The sequence below is a fragment of the Paramisgurnus dabryanus genome, chromosome 6 (assembly GCF_030506205.2).
Source record: "Paramisgurnus dabryanus chromosome 6, PD_genome_1.1, whole genome shotgun sequence".
Classification (NCBI taxonomy): domain Eukaryota; kingdom Metazoa; phylum Chordata; class Actinopteri; order Cypriniformes; family Cobitidae; genus Paramisgurnus; species Paramisgurnus dabryanus.
Window position 1 is genome coordinate 415,327 of NC_133342.1, and position 24,436 is coordinate 439,762.

At 44.2% G+C, this 24,436-nt stretch overlaps 1 protein-coding gene across 1 annotated transcript in view; it reads left to right on the top strand.

Moving 5' to 3' along the window:
- The first annotated feature begins 582 nt into the window (after positions 1-582).
- Positions 583-24,436, top strand: part of LOC135747714 (guanylate-binding protein 4-like) — a 54,960-nt gene continuing 31,106 nt past the window's right edge. The window contains exons 1-5 of the mRNA XM_065265986.2: positions 583-759; positions 850-977; positions 1,237-1,346; positions 1,469-1,680; positions 1,896-2,138. Of these exons, the coding sequence (XP_065122058.2) occupies positions 585-759; positions 850-977; positions 1,237-1,346; positions 1,469-1,680; positions 1,896-2,138 (868 nt within the window). The 5' untranslated portion in view covers positions 583-584. The remainder of the gene's footprint in view (positions 760-849; positions 978-1,236; positions 1,347-1,468; positions 1,681-1,895; positions 2,139-24,436) is intronic.

Consider the following 24,436-nt stretch of genomic DNA (forward strand, 5'->3'; position numbering starts at 1 on the left):
GGCCTAATAACATATTTTCAGCTTTTAATTTCTTTTGTGTTTTGGACACTTAAATGAACATAGAAACACACTGACTGAAACTGGATTGATTTTCTTTATATTTTATTAACAAACCTGGGTATGATGGCTCTGACACCGATTTAACAAGCTCAGTCGACTTGATCTGATTTGTTAGTTTTGATAACTTTACTGTTGCTTTAATTGTCTTCTTTGTAAATTTCAAATACATAAAGGCAGAGCAATGCAGTCTAAATCTATGTATAGTGTGTTTAATGGTGAGATAAAATCTCTTAATCTCTATAAAAACAACTGATTGTCAATGTTTTAAAAATATAGTTAACATTCTTCAGACTGTCATAATAAAAATCTGCTTCTACTGAACAATTAAATGTTGCTTTCTTTTTCCCCAGTGTTGCTGTGTGATCTATGAATACTGTAGACTTGGTGTGTCATTGTATTTAAATCCAGTACAAGACATTGTTGCACTTTACTGTGAATGTGATTCTATTTGGTTTTGTTATTGGCATGTGCTGGATTGTTATGTTTGTGTCATCTTCTTTATTTCTCTTTTGCACAGAGTCATGATGTCAGGACCAGTATGTTTGATTGAAAGTGATGAAAATGGAAAGTTTCATGTGATAAAAGAGGCCAAAGACATTCTGGATGGAATCAATGAACCAGTGGTGGTGGTGTCTGTAGTGGGACTGTACCGTACTGGGAAGTCTTACCTTATGAACCGCCTTGCAGGACAACAGTTAGGTGAGACAACTCCTGCAGAAACTATCTGTATGATATAAGGAAAGAGAAATATGAGAAAATATGAGAAATAAAAAAATTCAAATTTCTCAGGCTTTGCTCTTGGCAACACCATTGAGTCGAAGACCAAAGGTATCTGGATGTGGTGCATCCCTCACCCTTCTATAACAGGACAGACTCTGGTGCTGCTGGACACAGAGGGACTGGGTGACATAGACAAGGTGCACTGAAAGAAATGATTATAAGTCAAAACTTATGACAGAAGGTTGAATTGACTTGCCACAAGTTTTCTTAACTTCGTGCTGCATTTTTTACAGTGAACATCTCAGATTTTTCTGTGAGGCTATTGAAAAACATCTATTACAACAATCTGAATAACTGTAGTTAATTTTTAAAATTATTAGATGTGTAAATATAAGGCCACTAACTTAAAGATAATATAATATACACATGAGAAGACACAAGAGTTGTTTGTTTCAGGGAGACTCTAAGAATGACAGCTGGATCTTCTGTCTGGCGGTTTTGCTCAGCAGCACCCTGGTGTACAACAGCAGAGGAACCATTGATAATGATGCAGTGCAAAAGCTCCAGTATCCTTTATCATCTTACATGAACCTCTTCCTCTTTTACAGACACACACACACACACACACACACACACACACACACACACACACACTTACAAAATGCTGTTATTCCTCAATGTGCTTTAGCTATATTACTGAACTCGCGGAGCGAATCAAGATCAAATCCCCATCATCTCCATCAGAAGAAGATGATGTGGCAGGCGAGGAGGATTATAATTTTGTGTGCTTTTTCCCATCATTTGTCTGGTGTGTGAGGGATTTCACCTTGGAATTAGAAATTGCTGGAAAGCAAGTGACAGAGGATGAATACCTCGACTTTGCCCTGACTTTAAAAAAAGGTATGTCAGGCAGTATCATCTTTTCACCCACAAAATGCTGTTGTGCTTTGAGGCAAATCCAATAGACTAGTCCTATAAGAAGTGATGGATGTTAGTCTGAAATGCTTCATCACACACATTATATACCAGTATATCCTGTTTGTGCTATAGATGACCAATTTAGTTTAATGCCATTGATTTATTAAGAGTTGTCTTCTGAAAAAAAAAAATTTCAGGTAGAAGCAAAACCATCAGTGACTACAACCTGCCTCGTGAATGTATCCGGAGTTATTTCCCTTCCCAGAAGTGTTTCGTTTTCCTATCTCCAGCCTCAGTGGAAAACATGAAGTTTTTAGAGAGCCTAGAAGAGCAGGACCTTGAACCAGCTTTCCTGGAGGCCACAGGGCGTTTCTGTGAATACATCTTTGCAGAGAGTGCTGTGAAAACACTGAAAGGGGGTCACCAAATTACTGGGAAAAGTAAGTGTTTTATCAAATTACATCTATATTGAGTATGTGTCCAGCAGACCATAACAGCATCACTGAAAATACAGTCCGGTATTTATGGAAGGGGGCCACCGGATGAAAATAGGGGAGGGTCATATCTTTTTTTCTTTGTTGAGGGTAGGGTCATACAACTTTTGTTTTGTCTATAGGGAGGGTCACTCAAATTTTGTGAAATTTCAAAGTGGATTGTTCAGTGCATATTTTCTATGTAGCTCCACGTAGCTCTCTCAACCCCCCCCCCCTCGCTACCAAATGGGTCTGACCCAACAAAAATTGCACCATCCCCCAACCCATGGTGCACAAATGATTGGTAATATTGTAAAACTTTGAATAGAATTACACTGTAGAATCTTTTAAATACATGCAAAATAAATACTTTATATGTCACATGACCCACGTACAACGAAGTCGCTCTAGAAAAAGTTTCAAAACCATTGAGAAGCAGCGAATAGCGTGTGTATAGGCAACTCTTTAAATATCTTTTTGGTCCTGGTGATTTGAAACTGTGCAAACAACAACATTTTCAAGGCATTTGAGAAGGAAGGAGTGGATGCAAGCTCCCAAATTTACACTCTTCTGAGAAATGGAGTTTTGGATAATGTTCAGCTTCGGCAGCATGGGTGGAGCGTGTATAAGGCTGGCCACAGACTCCGTGATGCGTGATTGAAATTTGATTTTTTCCACACATATAGTCCGTCCAGAAAAATGCGATTACACGATCGCATGATTTAACGCATAATCAGCCAATGTCAGTGGACAGAAGACAATGGAGACAGATGTAGATAAAACTGAACAGAGTTTATTGATAATGTAAATTAATGGTAAATAGTGATGGTAATCGGGAGGGAATCCAGGGGTGAGCCACAGTCACAAAGACACACTGATGGGGGAAATTCCAACAATGACGATGACGAAGATCAGGGAACCCTGAAAGATACAGAAAGGTAGTGTGTCAGGTACATATCAGAAGCGTAACACTTGGTTAGCGTTCGACGAGACCGGACAGTGTCTGTGTGTTTGTGGCTGGTATAAATAGGGCAGTCTTGATGAGGGGTGACAGGTGCAGCAAATCAAAACCCAAGTGATTGTGATCGGTGAAACTGAGGGGTGTGAGTGGAAGGACATGGCAAATCCGTGAGAGTACCCCCCTGGGGGTCTGCTCCCTGAGGACCTCTGTGGTTCTGGACGCCGGGGAGGCCGGCCTCTGGGTCTGGGGGCTGGTTTGTCAGGATAGGCCTGATGGAATTCTCTAAGGAGGTCTGGGTTGAGGATGTCATCATGAGGAACCCAAGTTTGTTCTTCTGGCCCGAACCCTTCCCAATCCACAAGGTATTCAAGCCGGCCATCTCGACGTCTGGAGTCCAAGAGTTGCCTGACGCTGACGGTGGTTCCATCCTCATCGAGAGGGGGGGCTTCTTCACCAGGTCCTGTGGAGGAAACAGAAGAGGTGACAGGTGAGTGGAAGGGTTTTAACTGGGATACATGGAAGACTGGATGGATCCGGTAGTGTGCTGGGAGTTGGAGTTGAAAGGTTAATGGATTGACCTCCTTAATTAGCCTTTCGCCGAGCCCCGCCGCCCTTAGTTACTGTTGCTACTTCCGACAAACAAATGACCAGCGCGACAGATTGCCATGACGGAAAGCGATATACATGTGCGTGTCAGTGACATTTTTTGGAGCAATACCTCCGCGATTTCCTCCAGATCGAGGCAAAAGGGGTTACAGTATGCAGTGGAGGGATATATTCAAAATATAAAAATACGCAATGAAGGAGACACGACTACTATCGCGGCTAATGCTTACCGGTCTCACGCAAAAAATGAGAAACCACATGACCTGTAACTCAAATGCAACCAGCACAGCCTTGTGGACCAGTCATGCTCTTGCACTGCCGAGTAAGTTATCTTTCATATGGTATCTATTAATGTCTATTGCGAGTAGCTATTTTGTTAAAATACAAGGGCATGTAGGCTAGCTAAACCTACGTGTGTTTCAAAGCCATTCAAAGCTAGCTAACATTTCTCTGTCTGTTGTTTTGAGGATAGCCGTTTTGAGAATCATAATGTTTTATTTATGGTGATACTCAGATTTCACAAATAGGAAATTGTTTTGTCTTAAAAGTTGCAGGACAGATAATATAATAAATAAAATGTATAATATAATAAAATTGCACAGCATTTACGGGATTGGGAAACTCAGGGGTATGTTTTCCGTTCATAAAATGCTACATGAAAGATAAAAACAAATTATTTAAAGTTGATTGTTAAGGGCGCTATGTTCGACTTTGTCGTAAACTGACGAAAAATAAAGTTGGGGAGCTGAAAGTCCCAACACAACTGCAGCTAATGTAGCTAGCGTTAGCTTACATGTTAACTAATGTTGGCAAAATAACTCATTAAATTTAGCATAGAGAGTAGGTTAACATTCTGGCAATTATATTCATGGTAATCATAACTTTGGTCCAATTTGTGTTCTTGCCTCTAGTTAGTAGATCTAGACCACACTGTAACTAGTTAGTTGTAAGCCTTACCTTTGTGCAGACGTATTTATGCTTCGTAAATGTTCGACACATTTAACTGAATGGGGCAGTCCACAATGTTTTATCCATTGTATGGGGCAGTCCACACTGTTTTATCCATTGTATGCACCGCTCACAAACGCTGCGGGCGTGAATGTTTGTCAGAGGTGCTCGCATAGTAACGGTTGCTGTGATGTGTGATTGGACAATGGCCACTTTAGATCACCAACTACAGAGAGAACACATTTTTCTAAAACACTGCTGAAGTTGTTTTACATAAATATAATCTAGAATAATTCAGAATAACAGTTGCACGAAAAAAGATGTTATTAACACTAACCTGTAAACATGGTTTGCTAATAGCGAATATAGGGGTGGGCGATGAGCTAAATGTTATATCATTATACGAGTCATTTTTATCTAACAATAATGTACTTCACAGTCAAGTTATATTACTTTTAATAAGAATTTTATCATATGGAAATGTAATGCCACTAAAATTTCTGAATTCTTTTGACCAATTTCCATATCACAAAAAATAATAGTCACTTAAGAAAATAATCTCAAGCTTACTGATGACAAGAGTTACAAATAACAATAGAACAAAGGCACACAAGAAATCGACCTACTTGAAAAACTTAAAGCACTGAATAATATTATATTGTGTAAAGTAATCAAATATACAGTACATATCTTTCACTATAAATTCAACATTCATTCTTATTTATTTTACAAAAGTGATTCAGTCAATGGCAGTAAATTACTTTATTTCTGATGTTTCATTTATTTATTTATTTATTTATATTTATTTAATGTTTATTTGACAGGGACAAATGCATAAAACATTGCTTTATAAAAAATAAAAAGTAGATGCCATGCATACAGGTTTATAGCAAGACTAATTTGTAACCCCTGTCCCTGGTTAGGCTTGTAAGGTTAAAACAGAGATTACAGAGTATTGAAACACATTTATAGATATTAAAATATATACAATAAATACATCAAATACATAAAATAAGATGTGGGTTTAAATAGATGTAGTAGTCACTATAAAACAGAATCTAAACAAATTTAACATACAAATACATTGAGTTGTAGCCTGTATAACCAGTTTCAGTTTTAGCCATTGCTTTAAATGTGTATTAAAAACCTTGAGTCATTTCAGTGTTTTAATTTCTGATGGTAAAGCATTCCACCATTTTATCCTAAAAGTGATGTCTGATCAAATGTTGTTCTACGTTTTGCGACTATACAGTTCCCTTTCAGTCGGTCACTACGACGTCACGTCGTGACCGACGAATTGGGAACTCGCTTAGAGAGACCAATCTGCTTCGTATACTACTAAAACGCCAATGAACTTGGCATTGAGATATTTGCATAATGCTGGCGCCGCCCCGCCAGGTGCCTTTATAAGCAGCAGGTGCAAATAGGGAAATTAGCTTTTTCGCTTCGAAAGCCGGCTTTATCTGCTACTGAGAAGCTACTTAACTCTGTTGGGATTTGATTGCTGAAGTTGGTTGGACTAGCAGTACCACAGCGGACGCTTCGCTTAATTCCACGGCTCTACACCTGTTTATTGTTTTGAGTTTAGTGTGTGCGTTGCCTTCCTGTGCGCTCATCAACTAAGCATCTGAGTGAATTTCCCTAAAAGAGTGATACGAGAGAGCTCTGTGTCTTTTTAAAGGCAGCCACTCTCTCGTATATGCGGCGATCAGCGTCCTTTTCAGGATAGCTTTTCGCCCGTGCGATCTTGGATGCGAGAAGTATAAGGGTTCCAGTGACGGTCACGAGCGCTGTCTTCGTGCTCAGGCATCGAGCACTCCGGGGCTGCGTTCGTGGAGAGTTTCTGTTCTCTCTGTGAGAGCATAACCCTCTTGGATTGCGGAGACGGCTGTCGTTTCTACGGGAACGCTGTCCGCGCCTTTGCAGTGCTGACGCCGCCATGGTGCGGCTGTCAAGCACTCGCAGGGCGCCCTTCGCGTCACTACGCTGAGTAGGACGGAGGGTCCTCCACCTACCGGCCTTCTCATCCTCAGCCGGTTGAGGCTCCGATGGAGACTGCAGAGTCATGTTCTACGATGTCTGTCGAATCCATTAGACCTCCTTCTGGTCCCGTCACTTCTGCAGCATCAGAGGGGTGTCCATTTTTCCTCCGAGGCAGAGTCGTTCCGGAGATGGCGGCCGTGCCCGCTCGAGCGGCGGAGACGGTAGAGTTGGAAAGGTTAACCCCTCTCCGCCCGAACCGTCCCGCCCACATGATTGGTACTTCGGAGCTGCTCGGGCCTCTCGGTCCTCTCCTACTGTGCCTTTCTTCCCCGACGGCACGAAGAGCTGACGTGATTTGCGGCCGTCCGGCCGTTCAGCTTTCACCCCTCACCTCCCTCACCAACGGAGCCTCTAAGGGCGGGGACCCCTTCAGTGGAGCGGGATGCGTTCCTGGAGGGCCCACCCAACCCTTCCCTCCCGTGTTTGTAGACAGTCGTCCGGTTACGGACGCTGCCCATCAGGCATGCCGGAGAGGCGGCTTCGGCCCTGCACGCAATAACGTTGCTGCAGGCTCACCAAGGATTTACGAGGGAGCCCGCGACCTTCAGTCGTGCGATGTCCACCACAGTGGTCCAAGATCGCCACCTTTGGCTATGTCTGGCTGACATGACGGACGCAGACGAGAACAACTTGAATGCTCCTGTCTCACAGACCGGCCTCTTCGGCGAGCCAGAGGAGTCGTACAGCTCCGCTGCGCAGACTGAGGCGATCTCCTAGGTCATGCCCCGGCGGAAGAGAGCTGCCTTGGTCCACCACGCCGGCTCCTCAGTCTGCCTCTCGCCGTCGGCGTCCTGCGGCGACCACCTCCGTTCCCCTCCTCGGACCCCATCTCGGCAGCGCAGGGGAACTGGTCGTCAGCAGCTCGCCCCGCCCGCTTAGCCGCTTCCCGTGAAATTCGGGAGTTTAAGTGGCCAGTGAAGGGCGACTCGGATTGGCAGAGGATCACTCTTCAGGAGATGGAGCTCCTTCCCCCGATAGAGGGTCGGGTGGAAAATCCTTGGTTTGCATATGTTCCACCGGCTGTTCGGCCGGTACCCACTTAACCACACATAAGAGTGCATTCCTCTTCCCTCTCTAGGTCTCCGGAGGATCGAGAGAGCCGTGAGCGGGTACACACCAGCTCCCCTACCTCTCCTCTATCGCCAGCGGGTGACCTGAGGAGTCCGAGCTCTCCGCTGAGGAGACCGGACCACCAGCACCCTCATCGGAGTCTGCGCTCTCCGTAGAGGAGACCAGACGACCGTTACCCTCAGCGGGCTCAGGTCAGTGTCACACACACATACTGTAGATGTTTATCCTGTCACAGCAGACGCACCGACAGTCCCACCTGTCTCGCTTCGCTGCCCCACCGCGGGTACTTCGGTAGTGTCGTTATTTCTCCTCGTACGGTGCCTGGGTGCTTGGCTTCAGTTCCCAGCCCGTTTCGTTGGGTTTTACGCACGATCCGCCTCGGTTACGAATCCGGCACACCCCAAAATTCGGGCTTTCGTTTCACTGTGGTGAAAGCGTCCGATGCACATGTACTGCGTGCAAAAGTCGATATCCTGTTGGCGAAGGATGTTCGAGCCGGTCCCTCTTACCGAGATGATGATGATAGGGTTTTTCCAGCCTTTATCTCATAGTACCCAAAATATGCGGCGGGTTATGATCGATTTGATTTACGCACCGGCTCTACGAAGGTGTTCTTTTTGGATGATAACGCCGAGGCTCGTATTTCAATATTCAGATCGGTTTGCAGCCTTAGACCTGTAAGACGTGTACTTTATGTGTCCATCTCCCCTCGCTTTAGACCGTTTTTTCGCTCTGCGTCGTGGGGTGGGCATATTAATACTAAGTACACCATTCGAGCTGTCTCTCTCTCTCCGTGTCTCCATAGTCACGGCATTAAAATGTCAGAGAGAGAGCGTTGTTCGCATTCTGCTTTTAGCTACGTCGACTTATAATAGCCCGTTCTTGGCAGACGTGCGCAAACACAGAGAGTTAATGCTTCGGCATCTCGCTCGTTTAAGTCTTCAGGTCGGCTGGGAAAGAGCAACTTTGCCCCGTGCAGAGGATCCTTTTTCTCAGTATGGAAATAAGACTCGATCGACTAATTGGCGTGTTTTACAAGAGCGCGCAACCAGTCAGTTCTGACTTGCCTCGGTTTAATTCGAGGGAAGTACGCGGTCCCTCTGAAACAATTTCAGAAGCTCCTGGACATATGACAGCATGCTGCGGCTGTGACACCGCCCGAGCTGCTTCATATGAGACCGCTTCAGCGTTGGCTTACGATCGAGTCTCGAGGAGAGCGTGGCACACCGACATACACCGTGTAAACATTACACCTGCGTGTCATTTCAATTTTTCCACGTGGTAGACCCGGCATTTCCGATAGAAGATATGCCCCTGAGGGGTCTCCTGGCATTCTGTATATTGCAAGGCCCTCAGCACGGGATGATCAGCCACGTATGACGGGCTTGCAGTCTCAGGGGTGTGCATAGCACCCCAACTGCCGCGAGCGGTGCGCTGTATATCTGGGACTTGTACGCTCCGCTATGGAGATGCGAGGGAAGGATGTATTAGCCGACACCGATAACATTGCGACTGTTGCGTTATTTACCGTTAAGGCGGTTTTGCGCTCTCGTCACCTGTCGCATCTCGCTCGTCATCTCCTCTTTTGGAGTCAGAAGCATCTGAGGTCCCTTCGTGCCATTTTCATCCCGGGTCGCTCAATTCAGCGGCAGACACGCTCCCGAGCTGCGCCCCCGGCGAATGGCGACTCCACCCCCGGACGGTCCAGCTAATTTGGAAGAAGTTCGGTCGTGCGTAGATGGATCTGTTTGCGTCGCCGGACGATACCCACTGTCGCTTAATTTTATTCACTAACCGAGGGCAGCCTCGGCGTGGATACGTTGCCACACAGCTGGCCGCGGGGGATGCGTAATACGCATTCCTTTCAGTGAGCTTTATCGCGCAGACACTGTGCCTTTTTAGAGAGCCTTTTTATTAATCGTCTGTACTGGACGACTGGGAATTGGTTTTCATAGTTAATGCACCTCGCGACAGCCCTCCCTGGCGGATTCCCCTGAGGAAGGACTTTCTTTCTCTAGGAGGGGGCACTTTGGCACTCGCGCCCTGACCTGTGGGATCTCCATGTATGGTCGTTGAGCGCGCGCAAGGTTTAGGTGATTTATCGCAAACGGTATCTAACACCATCGACGCGGTTCGAGCACCGTCCACAAGACGGGCTTACGCGCTTAATGAAACCTTTTTCGTCACCTGGTGCTCTTTGCAACGCGAGGACCCCAGAGAATGCCCCATTAACATTGTGCTTTATATCTTCTACATAGGTTAGATGGTAGGCTGTCCCTTCACCATTAAAGTTGATATCGCCGCTATTTCTGCTCGTCACTCACTCACTTATCAACGGCAGATCAGTTGGCCAGCATGATTTGGTTATTACATTTTAAGAGGCGCTCGCAGGCTAAACCCCTCGCGCCCTCCCTCTATTCCTAAGACCTGTCCATGGTGCTGAAGCCCTTCAGGTCCCCCAGTTCAGCCTTTGCAGTCTGCGAGTCTGAAGTTTTTGTCAATGAAACTCTGACCCTGCTAGCATTGGCCTCCGTGAAGAGAGTAGGGAATTTACATGCATTCTCTGTTGACGATTCGTGCCTTTAGTTTGGTCCTGCTGTCTCACTGAGACCCAGACCAGGCTACGTGCCCAAAGTTCCCACCACTCCCTTCAGAGATCGGTGGTGAGCTTGCAAGCGCTGCCCCCGGAGGAGGCAGACCCAACCGTGGCTTTGTTGTGCCCCGTACGCGTACTCCGACTCTACGTGGTTTGCACGCAAAGCCTCAGCATTGGCTGTCAGCCTCTCACTAGCTGTATTCTTACGAACCTACGTGTTTGGCTTGGGCTCCACATTGTGTCCCAACAGGTTCCTTTGTGAGTATTATTCCGTGGGGTTAATCCTACCAGCCCACGTTTCCCTTAGCAGAGCACTGCTTTGCTTACACAGCCACGGCTGTCATTTTTACCTCAACTACGGTTGACTTTCGCCCACCAATAGCCCTTAACGGGGCGGTGGCTTCCGCAGCGTCCCTATACCGCTCAGATAGGGCACTTCCCAGTCGCTGGCACTACTGTGGGGTTAAAGGAACATCTAGTGCCCGGCCTTCTGCCTTAAAACCTGATTCTCCTTCTCCTTAAGTGGAACCGGAGGGCTTTACGCAGACACTGGAAGAGGTCAGCCCTCAGTGGCGTTTTGGTAGGGATTCCCAATTCGTCGGTCACGACGTGACGTCGTAGTGACCGACTGAAAGGGAACGTCTCGGTTACGGATGTAACCCTCGTTCCCTGAAGGAGGGAACGGAGACGTCACGTCCCGTCGCCACAGGGCTGCTCCCTGCTGTTTATCGACCGGTCACTTTCTCCCGGCTTTCTCGGCGAAAAGAAGCTAATTTCCCTATTTGCACCTGCTGCTTATAAAGGCACCTGGCGGGGCGGCGCCAGCATTATGCAAATATCTCAATGCCAAGTTCATTGGCGTTTTAGTAGTATACGAAGCAGATTGGTCTCTCTAAGCGAGTTCCCAATTCGTCGGTCACGACGTGACGTCTCCGTTCCCTCCTTCAGGGAACGAGGGTTACATCCGTAACCGAGACGTTTCCACTTATTGTGCCTCTAGTTCTTATTCCGCCCTTTTGTTGCACTACTAGTTGAGCGAATATTTCTGGTACAAGGTTATTTATACACTTAAAAATTAGTTAATAATTTTAAAAACTGTCAAAACTCAATATATTATGCTTCCTTAGGATTATGCAATGGTGCCATCTTATAGGTTTCTGGTCCATTACTTTTAAGGCTTGTTTATATAATGACCTAATGGGTGTAATTGTTGTTTGATTCGCCTGACCCCAAACAGTAATGTAATGACAGTAATGATTAACATTATTGACACAAATGGCGACAACAGCTTTATTAGCAGCTTCTGTCACTTTAAGGGGCACGTCAATTGCGCTTTAAACGCTTGGAAACGCAAGGCACGACACACTGCCTTTAAAAAAAAAAAAGAGCCGCGCGGCTTTTTATATTACTAATCAACCACCGAGTCAGGGGTCTTGTCAATCAAATATTGATGCGTGAGCGCTCTTTTGCTGTTAACTGTCATATTAGCAGAAACTTTAAAAAGAAGACGCTTGCTCTGACCTTGTTTGAGGATGAGAGGTGCACAAACACGCAGGAGAGAGTGAACGAGTGGAGTCCGGTTCTTCAAAGCAACTGTAAACTATGGGAAGCCGAACTCCTCAAAAGAAGGACGAAAATGCGCCACTCGATTGATCCGCGCTGCACTGAAGTGTCAGATTAAAATATAAACCCAGAATTTAACGAACGTCAAGAACAAGAAAATGAAAACAACAATCAGACCGAGACGCGGGATTTACATAACGTTACACGGATCATGTTTAAATTTCAACGTTTCTGTCCAGAAATACCAACTTGTTCACTTTGTCTGGTATAAGCTGCACATTGGACTGCTGACTGCTCGCCGCATTGCTGAACACCAAGATGCGTTCTGTCCGAGTACTGGTGGCACACATGCACAGATATTTACGTGCAGCCTATTTGAAAGCGAAGGAGTCATTAGTTGGGTTGGTAAAATAAAGAAATTAAAGCTTTTAAATAGAAGAAAAATATTTTTGTAAAGATATATTTTTTTAAAAAAGTTTAAAAGTGCACAACTCTTCTCAAGGGGAAGAAAGCTACTACTAGCCATCTGATTGTCAAAGCCAGGGCTGGCCATGGGCATAGGCGGAATAGGAATAGGCAAATGCTAATACTTTTCCCCTTACGTGCAACCTAGCGGAAAGCGCGGATGAGTTAGTTGGGTTAGTAAAATAACGAAATTATAGATTTAAGTACATAATAGTAGCCTGTTTATATAAAGAGAAATATTGAAATAAAAAGTCCATAACTCTTCTTAAGCGGAAATAATAAAGTAATATAAAGAATAATAATTATATAATAACGAATAATAGTTTCCAATAGGTTGCACGTAAATATCTGTGCAGTAAGTGCCAGTACTCCGTCAGAGCGCGTCTTCAGCACTGCGGCAAGCAGCCAGCAATGCGCAGCTTATTAATACCAAACAAAGTGAACAAGTTGGTATTTCTGTCCAGAAACATTGAAATTTAAACATGGTCTGTGTAACATTATGTAAATTCTGCATCTCGGTCTGATTGTTGTTTTCGTTTTCTTGTTCTTGACGTTCGCTAAATTCTGGGTTTATATTTTAAACTGCTGCTTAGTGCAGTACAGAGCTATTTAACGAGCACGATCTCCTGAGATACTATGCTACTAATAATTCATTAATAAGTGTTGTTTTTCTTGTGCAAAATTAAATATTTATAGTTAAATGTGTATATACATATAAAAATAATAATTTGGGGTCCCAAGGGGTCGGCGGCGCCCTTAGCATTTGCCTATTCCACCTATGCCCAGGGCCGGCCCTGGCTTTGACAATCAGATGGCTAGTAGTAGTCAATCTGCTTCATAGCCAATCACGGGCCCCCTACTTGTTTGGGCCCCGGGACTTTAGCTGCGCCTAGCCCTATTGTTAATGCAGCCCTGTACTTAGGACTCAGCTTTGTGCAGGGTAACTGGAGATTGATGTTCTGTGTGGATAACCAGACTTTATTTCCCACCTGGCAGTTTGGCGTAGGGGCTTGTCTGGCATCGGCTTGTTGTTGATGTAAGACGCCACCCATCGGCCCAACAAAGGTATCCAATGGCGTGGTGAAGGGATCACGTGTTCTTTCCGTCCGTAGCGCTTCTTGAAGAATAATTCACTTTATTAGATTTCAAATGTATTTTTTTGACCTCTGTGGTTAAATTATAATCTGACTCCAATTTATAAAATACCAAAAATATTCTAATGCTGATCACAATTTATATAATTATTATTATATTTTTATTTTCTTAATTATTTATAATGAATTACATTCACACAGAGAATATAATGTATCTCTGGAGGTGCTTAAAGCAGACATATCATGCTTTTAAATCTGTCCTTTTTACATATAAATCATCTATTTGTGGTCTATGTAAAGCGAAACTGCAATGCTTGGGTCTGAATTCCTCATTATTATAGCCCCACAGGCCCCCTTTCTACCCCTTTTCTGATGTGCATCTGAGAGCAACTCGTTTTGGTACTGTCTTTTTAAATGCACGTCATACCCTGCCCCCTCTCCAGGTTGCAGAGGTGACACTCGGTTAAACTCCACCCCGTTCGGCCATTTTTGTAGTTTTATAGCAGAGATACGATTATCTAGCTGCACAGAAACTTTTTATTTACTCGTTATTCACAAAATGTCAACAACGGAAGACTTGTCCATCCAGCCTTATATGTTCGCGCCAGAGTCGGAAACGGACTGAGAGGAAAATGAAGACGACGAACCTGCAGAACAACGTCTTCATATGGAGGTATCGCAATGGTGTGAGGCTGCAGCCTCCGGAGGTCGCATATCTAGGCTGCATACGTCATCAAAACGGTCTTATTTCAGAATATTAACAATTATAAAGTTTACTATTATTCTTAGTTAATCGTAAGTTGTTGTAATATGCTCATGACTTGCAAATGTAATGCTCAGTTAACTTAAACCAGGTTTGATGCCCAAAAGCGATCTCCGCAGGCTGCAGCCTTCGGAGTGAGAAACAGCACTGCTAAACCATGACCACCCGTGTACTTTACTTTTTTACTTTAAGTTATAAACTGCTTACCGAAGTGCTCTGCTCGTCGTCTCCGAAGAAAGAAGTAATTGACCCCTCAATCAGACGAAGTCTATCGGCAATTCCTTCTTTATACTGGCGGAGATTGGTGAAGTAGTTATCCTTAAAGTGCCTCGGGCACACAAAAATGACTTTACCCACAGATGTGAGTACATTTCTTACGCTCTCGTAACTTCTGCATCCTTGAGCTTGGACTACAATATCGCAGCGAGAAATATAAAATGGCGGATTGCTCGTAGTGTTGGGCTGGAAGTCGATGTCCTTATTTAGCAGTTCCGCTGCAAATACTGTGACGTAATTGTTCAAAAAACGTAATAGATAATAGAAAAATCTGAACCGGTTGGAAAATATGACCAAAACAGAATATAAAGATATCAACAAAGCACCTGAAGAGACTAATTTCAACTTTTATGTACTTATAAACACTACAAATATACAACAAAATGCATTTAAGAGCCAAGAAAGTGAATTTAGCATGATATGTCTCCTTTAAGGCAGTTCCGTACAGCTGGGTGTAGAGGCATTTCTCCTTCTAACTTAAAGTCAGAGGTTTATCCAAACACACTATAAAACATGAGGGTCCATCTATGTTGCGATTGAGTCATTATTACCTCCAATCAGTGGTGTGTATAAATGGTGTGTATAAACTCCAATCATATTTGCAGTGGAGGTAATTCCTAATCTACCCCCCTCCGGTATATTTATAAAATATAATAAAAGACTTGACAAGGTTTAAAATGAATAGATGTTAACAATTTATTTTGTCAGGCAGGTTACACCTAAATCAATCATTCATCAATCAAAATATCCACAACTAAAAAGATCAGCACAATGTCAAAATCATACCTGGCAATCAAAGACACACAAAGTGGTCTAGGAAGATTCTTGTTAAAGATTTCTTCCATGATGTTTTAATACACACACAAAGTGTTGGAGCTCCTGGTTACAGGATGCCTCCCAGAATAGTTTTCCAGGCTACCTTTTATACACAGCTTGAGAAAACTACCAAAATCCAGTTTGTGCCAAGTGATACTAAAGAGCACCTGGTCAAACTAGCCAGGAGTATCTTGGCAACTGGTCAAACTAGCCAGAAATATCAAGTCAAAACCCCACCTCTACAAGAAATGCAGCTTCTATCCAAAGTTCTAAAACCTTAATCCATTTTATCTTAGACTTATAGAAATGAGACCTTTTTAATCATCACACCATGACCTTTAAAATAATATAACATTACAATCTTAGAACCACAAAATATGTATACATTACATCATATATTTCAGCAGATACTCAGTGATATGAGCCTAAAGGCTAACAGTGCCAAAGCCTTTGTGATGAAGAGATTAGGAGAACAGAGAGTTGCATATCTGTAAACAGTTTCATCTAAGAGTCAAATTTGGGTTAGCAACACCCATAAATAATCTTCATAAATAAACTTAAAGTTGATTATTTAATATCCAGTATTACATTGATGACGGCAGAGGGCGGATTGTAGATGGTGATGATTGTAGTGACTCACCTCCTGGATTTTCCGTTTCATCTGTCCATTGGTTTGAGGATAATATCCAGATGAGAGACTTACATTCACATCAAGGAGTTTAAAGAATGCCTTCCACACTCTTGAGATAAACTGGGGACCTCTATCCAAAACAATGTCTTCCGGAAGACTGAAGTATTTGAAGACATGTTGGAACAAAAGTTCTGCAGATTCCATAGCTGTAGGCAAACCTTTAAGGGGCATTAATCGTAACATCTTCGAAAAGCGATCCACCACTATGAATATGCAGGTATTACCTTGTGATGGGGGAAGGTTTGTGGCGAAATCCACTCCCAGATGTGACCAAGGGCAATGAGGAACAGGAAGAGGACGAAGTTTTCCATGGGGCAGATGTTTAGGGTTTTTGCCATCACGGAGTCCTTACACCCCCTCACAAACCTTCTGATGTCTTCTGCCATGTTAGACCACCAGAAGTGATGTTTAAGCAGCGAAAGGGTTTGTTGAGTGCATGGATGACCAGTATCAGCGGAGGTATGAGCTTTGGTGATGAGTGGTGTACGGTGTTGCAAGGGTACATACTTCAATCCTGCGGGGCAGCCCGGCGGAGCGTTATTGGTGTTAGGGATGACGTCCTCCTGACTCCAATCGATGGGACATACGAATACCTTATCTGGTAAGATGTTTTCAGGAGGGGAAAGGAGTTCAGAGGCGAAAATTCTGGACAACGCATCGGCTTTGCAGTTCTTTGTGCCTGGACGATAAGAGATGACAAAGTGAAAACGAGTAAAAAGATAGCCCACCTGGCTTGTCTTGGATTTAGTCTTTTTGCCTCGCAGAGATATTGAAGATTCTTATGGTCAGTTAACATCGTGAATGGATGATGGGAGCATTCGAGCCAATGTCGCCATTCTTCAAGAGCCAACTTGATTGCCAGTAACTCACAATCTCCGAAAGTAGATAAGTAGTAAGCACACGGATGAAGGTCAGATGGTTTCCCCTGCTGCTGTGACAAGAAGGCTCCGACACCTGTGTATGAAGCATTAACTTCGACAAGGAAAGGTTTGTTAGGATCTGGATGAGTTAGAATGGGTGCTTCACAGAAAGCTTTCTTCAAATTAAGGGAGGCTTTGTTGGCATCCTCACTCCAATGAAGATTTTTAGGTTTATCTTTCAATGTTGATGTCAATGGGGCTACTATGAATTCTTTATGAATCTGCGGTAAAAGTTTGCAAATCCCAGGAACTTTTGAAGGTCTTTTACCGTGTTGGGTTGTGGCCAGTTTTTAATGGCTGCTACCTTTTCTTTGTCCATACTCACTCCGCGACTTGATAAGTCATATCCCAGGAACTTGATCTCAGATTTTGGAAACTCACATTTCTCGGCTTTGATGAAGAGAGAATGTTGGCGAAGCCTGTGAAGGACCTCCTTCACATGTTGGACATGGACAGCTGGATCACTGGAATAGATCAAAATATCGTCAAATAGACAACTACAAAACGAAGAAGCAGGTGTCTGAAAATTGTGTGCATGAAATCTTGAAACACTGAAGTGGCATTTACTAGGACTAGTGATGGAAATTTTCGTTAATTTAGGTGACTCGTTCATTTTCAGTTCGTTCACCAAAATGATTCGTTCAGACTCGTTCACTGATTCTTTCAGTGACCATTTCTTAATTTTACATAAATACACCAATAGGTGGCGAAGATGTGTGTCATTATGTGTTAAAAGACAATGAAAGACTTTTTGCAAAAACTCATTAGTTTTAAATCAAGCTCAAATTGTGAAATACTAAGCATAATTTTATCAAGCTACAGAATACATTAAGACACACATACATTTATAGTACATCTAATCTGGATTTGTTGTAAATAAAGACTCCCGTGCATGCCTCCTCAGGTTCAGTCAGTCATCAGATCCTCGTTCACGAATCATATAATTTCGGTCATGTCGTTCAAGACTTCGTTCAGACACAGATGACTGATTTAAGTTCAGTGAAAGGGTGGATTAAACTATATAGATATACAAAACTATATTTAACAGAAATACCAAATTTTTCAACAGTAATTACCTTGATTATCATTTGTATTAAGGTAAATAGCCCCCCTAAACATGGTTACTATAACTTTACTAAAATAAAACCACATGATTCTTTCACAAGATTGTTTACGTTGCACTCGCTTTCTATACGAACTCTCTCATTCATTAGGTTGTAACTTGTACCAGTCATTCAGTTTGTTTTAGAACGCAATCTCTCTCTCTCTCTCTCTCTCTCTCTCTCTCTCTCTCTCTCTCTCTCTCTCTCTCTCTCTCTCTCTCTCTCTCTCTCGTTCGTTCAGACTCAAAACAGCGGCTCGGTCAGTGAAGGGCGTATTCATTCAGTACGTTGAGCCAATCATATGCTCGGCCACAGCTTATACTCGATTGCCATTGGCTCGTAGTTTTGTCACTCTTTGAAGGCGGAAAGAAAGCCGCGCTTCATTTGTCCTTGCTCCTCAAGAAGGGAGGGAAATTTCAGTGAACGAGAAATATGAGTCAATGGATGGCGTGAACGAGAACGATTCGTTCACCTAAAAGATTCGTTCAAAAAGAACGATTCGTTCAAAAAGAACGATTCGTTCACGAACGTAACATCACTAACTAGGACATATGGCATGACCAAATATACCCAGTGACCAGTAGGGTTCACAAAAGCGGTCTTCCATTCGTCTCCAGTTCGAATACGGATTAAGTTAAGCACTGCGTAAATCCAGTTTTGTGAAGATTTTAGCACCTCGAAGTTGCTCCAGGGCTGCTGGGATGAGAGGAAGAGGGTAGCAAAACTTACGAGTGATGGCATTCAATCCAAGATAGTCAATACAGGGTCGGAGTCTGCCATCCTTTTTTGTCACAAAGAAGAAAGGTGATGCAGCAGGGGAGTTTGACGGTTGTATGTACCCTTGTTCCAAAGCCTCCGATATGTATTTTTCTATAGCTTCCTGTTCTAGTATGGAGAGGGAATAGATCTTGCCCTTAGGTACTGGTTCACCCGGGAGGAGGTCAATTGCACAGTCCCATGGTGAGGTGGAGTAGCCTCAAAGCTCTCTTGGGACATAAGACTCGTACTCTGAGTATTTTGGAGGAATAGATATGGATACATTATCTTGAGGGCTTTCAATAGTTGTGCTGCATACCTTAAGTTTTTCAAGATGATGAAGAGGTTTAGGTAACTCAGGGAAACACTGTGGAAAACAGTGATCACTCCAACGTTTTATTTCTCCTGTGTCCCAAGAGAGCTCAGGCTGATGTTCAATCAGCCAGGGTCGTCCATGAATCATGTCCGCGGTGGAATTCTCCAGGACCAGAAATTTGATCTTCTCTTGGTGCAGGATGCCCACTGTCAGAGTGATCTCCCTGGATCGATGTTGGATTGATGAGCGGGTGAGGGGTTTTCCAGTGACTGATTGTACCTTCAGTTTTTGTTCGATGGATTCCTTCTTGATATTATACTGCTGGCAGAGCTGGGAGGAGATGAAGTTCCCTGCCGACCTGGAATCGATGAGGGCAGACACTACAATCAATCAACTCAATCAATCAACTTTTATTTCTATAGCACATTTTGCCAACAAGAACAGTCTCCAAAGTGCTGTACAGTAGCAACAATAGACAGGCACACAAGTACAAAATCACAATCATTTAAAATAAATAAATAAAAACAAAATAATAAAAGACACAGGACCACATAACTCACGCCGTGTTAAAGGCCAAGGAATAAAAGTGGGTCTTAAGACGAGACTTAAAACATTCCACTGTGGGGGCCGCACGGACGAGAGGAGGCAGAGCGTTCCACAGTCTGGGGCCAACTACAGAGAAGGCCCGGTCCCCCCTGGATTTGAGTCTGGACTTAGGAACCACGAGCTGGAACTGGCCATTTGACCTCAGTGAACGCGCCGGTGTATAAATTTAGATGAGGTCAGTGATGTATTGAGGGGCCAGTCCACTCAACGCTTTAAAAACAAACAATAAAATCTTAAAATCGATTCGGAATCGAACAGGAAGCAATGGAGAAGTTGTGATAGGATAACTTGATTTTAGTAGTTAGAGGAGTGTAAATATATTTCTCTGGCCGAACCGTACTCAGAAATTAGATGCCCCCTGCTAGCACAGTATAAACACAACCCTTGACTGATGCCTCGTTGTTGCCCTGACAGTGGGATGCGAGTGGAGTTCAACTGCATGGGTTCTGGTCCTGGAGAGGGCGGCTCTGGTGGGCGATAGAGTGCAAATTGAGGGGTATTACATGCATGCATACGGTTTTCTGTACGAATCGCTCTTTGGATAAAGCATTCAAGCCCAATGCTGTCATCAAAAGCTGCTAATTGTAGACAAAGGTCTGCATTTAGGCCGTTACGGTAAGTTGTTATGAGGGCTCATTCATCCCAACCACTAGCGGCCGCTAGTGTACGAAACCTTAGTCAAAATTCAGCATCTTTACCTTGTTTGATGTTATAAAGTTCATCACAGACCGAGTTATCGCCTTCTGGAAAACCAAATACTTCTTGAAAATGTTCAACAACGGAGACAGATGTAGATAAAACTGAACAGAGTTTATTGATAATGTAAATGAATGGTAAATAGTGATGGTGATCGTGAGGGAATCCAGGGGTGAGCCACAGACACACTGATGGGGGAACTTCCAACGATGACGATGATCAGAGAACTCTGAAAGATACAGAAAGGTAGTGAGTGAGGTATATATCAGAAGCATAACACTTGGTTAGTGTTCGACAAGACCGGCCAGTGTCTGTGTGTTTGCGGCTGGTATAAATAGTGAAGTCTTGATGAGGGGTGACAGGTGCAGCAAATCAAAACTCAGGTGATTGTAATCGGTGAAACTGAGGGGTGTGAGTGGGGCTCTGTTTACACGTACATGGTTATTTTTAAAAACTGAGAGATTTACCTTCGTTTGTGCCCCTCGTTTACACGCAAACGGAGAACTCGCCTCTGAAACCGATTTTTTCTAAGAACTCCGGCCAGAGTGGAGATCTTGAAAATCTTCGGTTGCACGGTTGCATGTAAAGTGAGACAAACGGATGTTTAAGCAGGCAAGGTCACAGAGTATGCGCCAGAGCTCGCACCTACGTCAAAAGTGCAACCCATGTTTACATGTGACTGCTACTCTGAATGCTTCCAAGATCACATTTATGTTCGTGCAAACTCGTTTCGTGTGTTTGTATTTGCAAATACAGCTGCTCCATTATGTCGAGGAGCAGAGACGAGTGCTCTGAGGTCAGCAATTTTACGCGTGTTTGACTTCATGCGGCGCTGCAACGGATGATGTCAAAGTACCGCGAGAGCGATTCGAAATTAGACCTCTACGTATGATTCCTCAACTCGCTCTCGCGGTACTTTGACGTCATCGATCACCTACTGCAACAACTCCTCCCTCCAACATGAAGAACCAGTTCGCGTCACCACCAGCGCAGCCGGTGATTGGCTTACGTGGGCTTGAGCTTCTCTTGACGGCATATATGCATGGGTACGTGTAAATAAACACTTTTCTGAAAACTGACATGTGTGCACGATATTATTTTTGAAACCGGAGAGGTTGAAATGTCCGTTTCTGAAAATAACCGCCCACGTGTAAACATAGCCTGGAAGGACCTGGTAACAGCCAAAGTCATTGTTGGGATTGAGTCATTATAACCTCCAATCTACAACAGTGGGTATTAACTCCAATCATATTTTAAGTCGAGATAGTTCCTAATATACCCCCCTCCAGTATATTTTTATAGAACAATGCCAGTGTACTGGCTAATGTCTGTCATGACGACATATAGAGGCGTGGCTTTCGCCGCTATATAACAACCGTCTCTAAGGCATATTGTCAGATAATTTCTCTTCACTTCGTGATACTGAAGCGTCGCCATTGAGAATCACACCCATAAGGGACGTTCCTGCTGATGTTCACGTGGATATATTGCTTTGCTCCTCGAGAAAAAAAGGTAAGTGAAGAGAATTGCTGGAGGTCTTGTGTTCTCGGCAGCGAACCACCGCCGCCAGCCTGGATTGCAGCCAACCTGGAAAGAACACCAAGTGCCTTCCACACCTCTGGTGCGTCGATGACCCATCTTGGCACACAGCTCTCAGCCCAGTCTCGAATGTGCCCGTCACACACAAGCTGCAGAGAGAGAAGGGCAGACCGAGCAGTGCGAGACTCTCCGCCCTGTAAGCTTCCCCCTGAGGTGTTGGAGGCTATGGAAGCGGGGCGACGACGTGCATAAGCATCTCTTCCATACATATGCAGTGCGGAATATGCCACAGTGTGCACAATACATTCACAATAAACTAAACCCCGGGGTTTCTCATTATTGTGTTATCACAGCGTGCTACGGTCACTGCTCAGATATGACAGACCCCGTTTCAGCAGGGCCTGTCGTGGATGAGCACTGCGCGCCCCCTTTTTGTAAATTGCAAAACCCTTTCACAAGTCGTTTTGCCTGTACAAGCACTACGCAGTGGCTGTTTACTAGAGTAGGCATAATTATTTGGTGTCGTGCTTGTACAATAAAGCGCACTTCGGCCGATTTTCATAGGTTTTGTACAAAAATTAGCCTGTTCATAGCGGTTTGCCTTGCTAAGCACATGCTTCCCTTGTGCGTATTCAGGCTACCTCACTACATATGTCGTCGAGCGCGACGTAAAACGTTGAGGGGTTTGCTGTTGCAACTTGGCTATTAGCTAAGAATGGCGTGAATAAAGAGTGAACATTGTTGCAGGATATATTACTCTATGGAGTGATCACCAGAGGGGCCGCGGCATGCACTGGAATTCCTCACGTCCCCCTGAATGTTTCGAGTGATGGCAGGAACTCATGTTAGATAATTGGGCTCTGATGTGTTGCGTCTGATGGCCGCTGACACACAGCGGACCATCGTAGACTCAAGCAGCATATATGCAGTTCACTATCTGTACGTGGGGAACCAATATGTATAAAATATATACGATTTATAAGCCCCTGCGGGCAAAACACAGCGCATAGTGCACAGCCTCGCTCTCAATGTGCCCATTACACAGGCGCTACGGAGAGAAAAAGTGCTTATTATATCGAGTGTGATCCCTCACCCAGCGTAGCAATCCTTCCCGATATTTAATGCATAACATTTAACCCTACTCACAAATATGCCCATCACACAGACTGCATAACGAAGGGGCTAACTGTTATGTAGACTTACATCGAGAAGAGGGATTTCCTCTCTCCTTACTCATATCCTATGTCTAGTTAAGCACCGAGCTGATACAGATGCATAGTTTTAAAGGTATAGTTTTATGCCCCAGCTGTGCAGCAGCAGGTTGCTACCATGTATTGCATGTCGGTGCAGGATGCAGGAAGAACGTGAAGCACACAATGTCCCTGTAAATTAGGTGATATTTAACCTCACATGCCTGTGAGATACAGCGGTTACCCCGCAAAACATATGTAACTGGCACCCTGCATGCGCGTGGCGAGCTGTTGCAAGTGTTTCTGTGTTAAAGGAGATGTCTCTCCTTTTGTCCGAGTGCTGGGTCTGTCCCTGTCAAAGCAGCGTACAGCTGCAGACCCTACCCCTACGAAATTAATCATGGGTTTATTGTGGTAATTGTGTAACCATGGTTTTATGGTGTATTGATTAATATCACCAAGCCATAATTTACTATACCATGATTATTTTGTGGTTACCATGGTTTTACTACACTGTGTACCTAGACATGTATTTATACGCCCGGATTATCAACCCGCTACTTTGTCATGCAAGTTCACATTGTACACATTCACATTGTGCGAGCGGCTGCAGACCCTGGCTCTTTCTACAGCTCTGTGTATCTACAGCACATATCCTGTGCCCAATAGCGGATCGCTCCACTACATTGTTCATGCACGTCCGCGTTGCGCACTGGACAGTACAGTTCAGGAGTTCATAAAGTCGCGGTGACATTCTGCCCACACTCCTGTGTTACACAGCAGCATAGTTTCTCAAACACAGTATGCAACTGGCACCCTGCGTGTGCGCGGCAAGCTGTTGCTAAAGTTCCTATGTACGTGGAATCAAATCTTGTCACGTTTGTATCCTGCATCCAGCCTTCCCAAGTGGTGTGCTGTGTCATGTTTGAGTGGTCGTGTCCGACATATAAACCCCTGTGGTCCAGCCGTAGCTCCAGGCACATACATGCCTCATACATGCCTCGCTTAGTCTGCGATGGGTTAGTAGCAGCCCTGGCCCACCCCACATGCCTGTGTTTAGTGCTGGTTCTTATACAGCAGACAGCATGTAATGGGCACCCACATGCGTGCAGCGAGCCATTGCTAGACATGTTCTTATGGGGCCCAATCATTCAGCACTGTTTACCCTAATAGGATATAGCAGTTTTTGCCTTGCCATATGGGAGTTGCTGAATCCTATTACTTTTTACGGGATTCTGTTTTAATT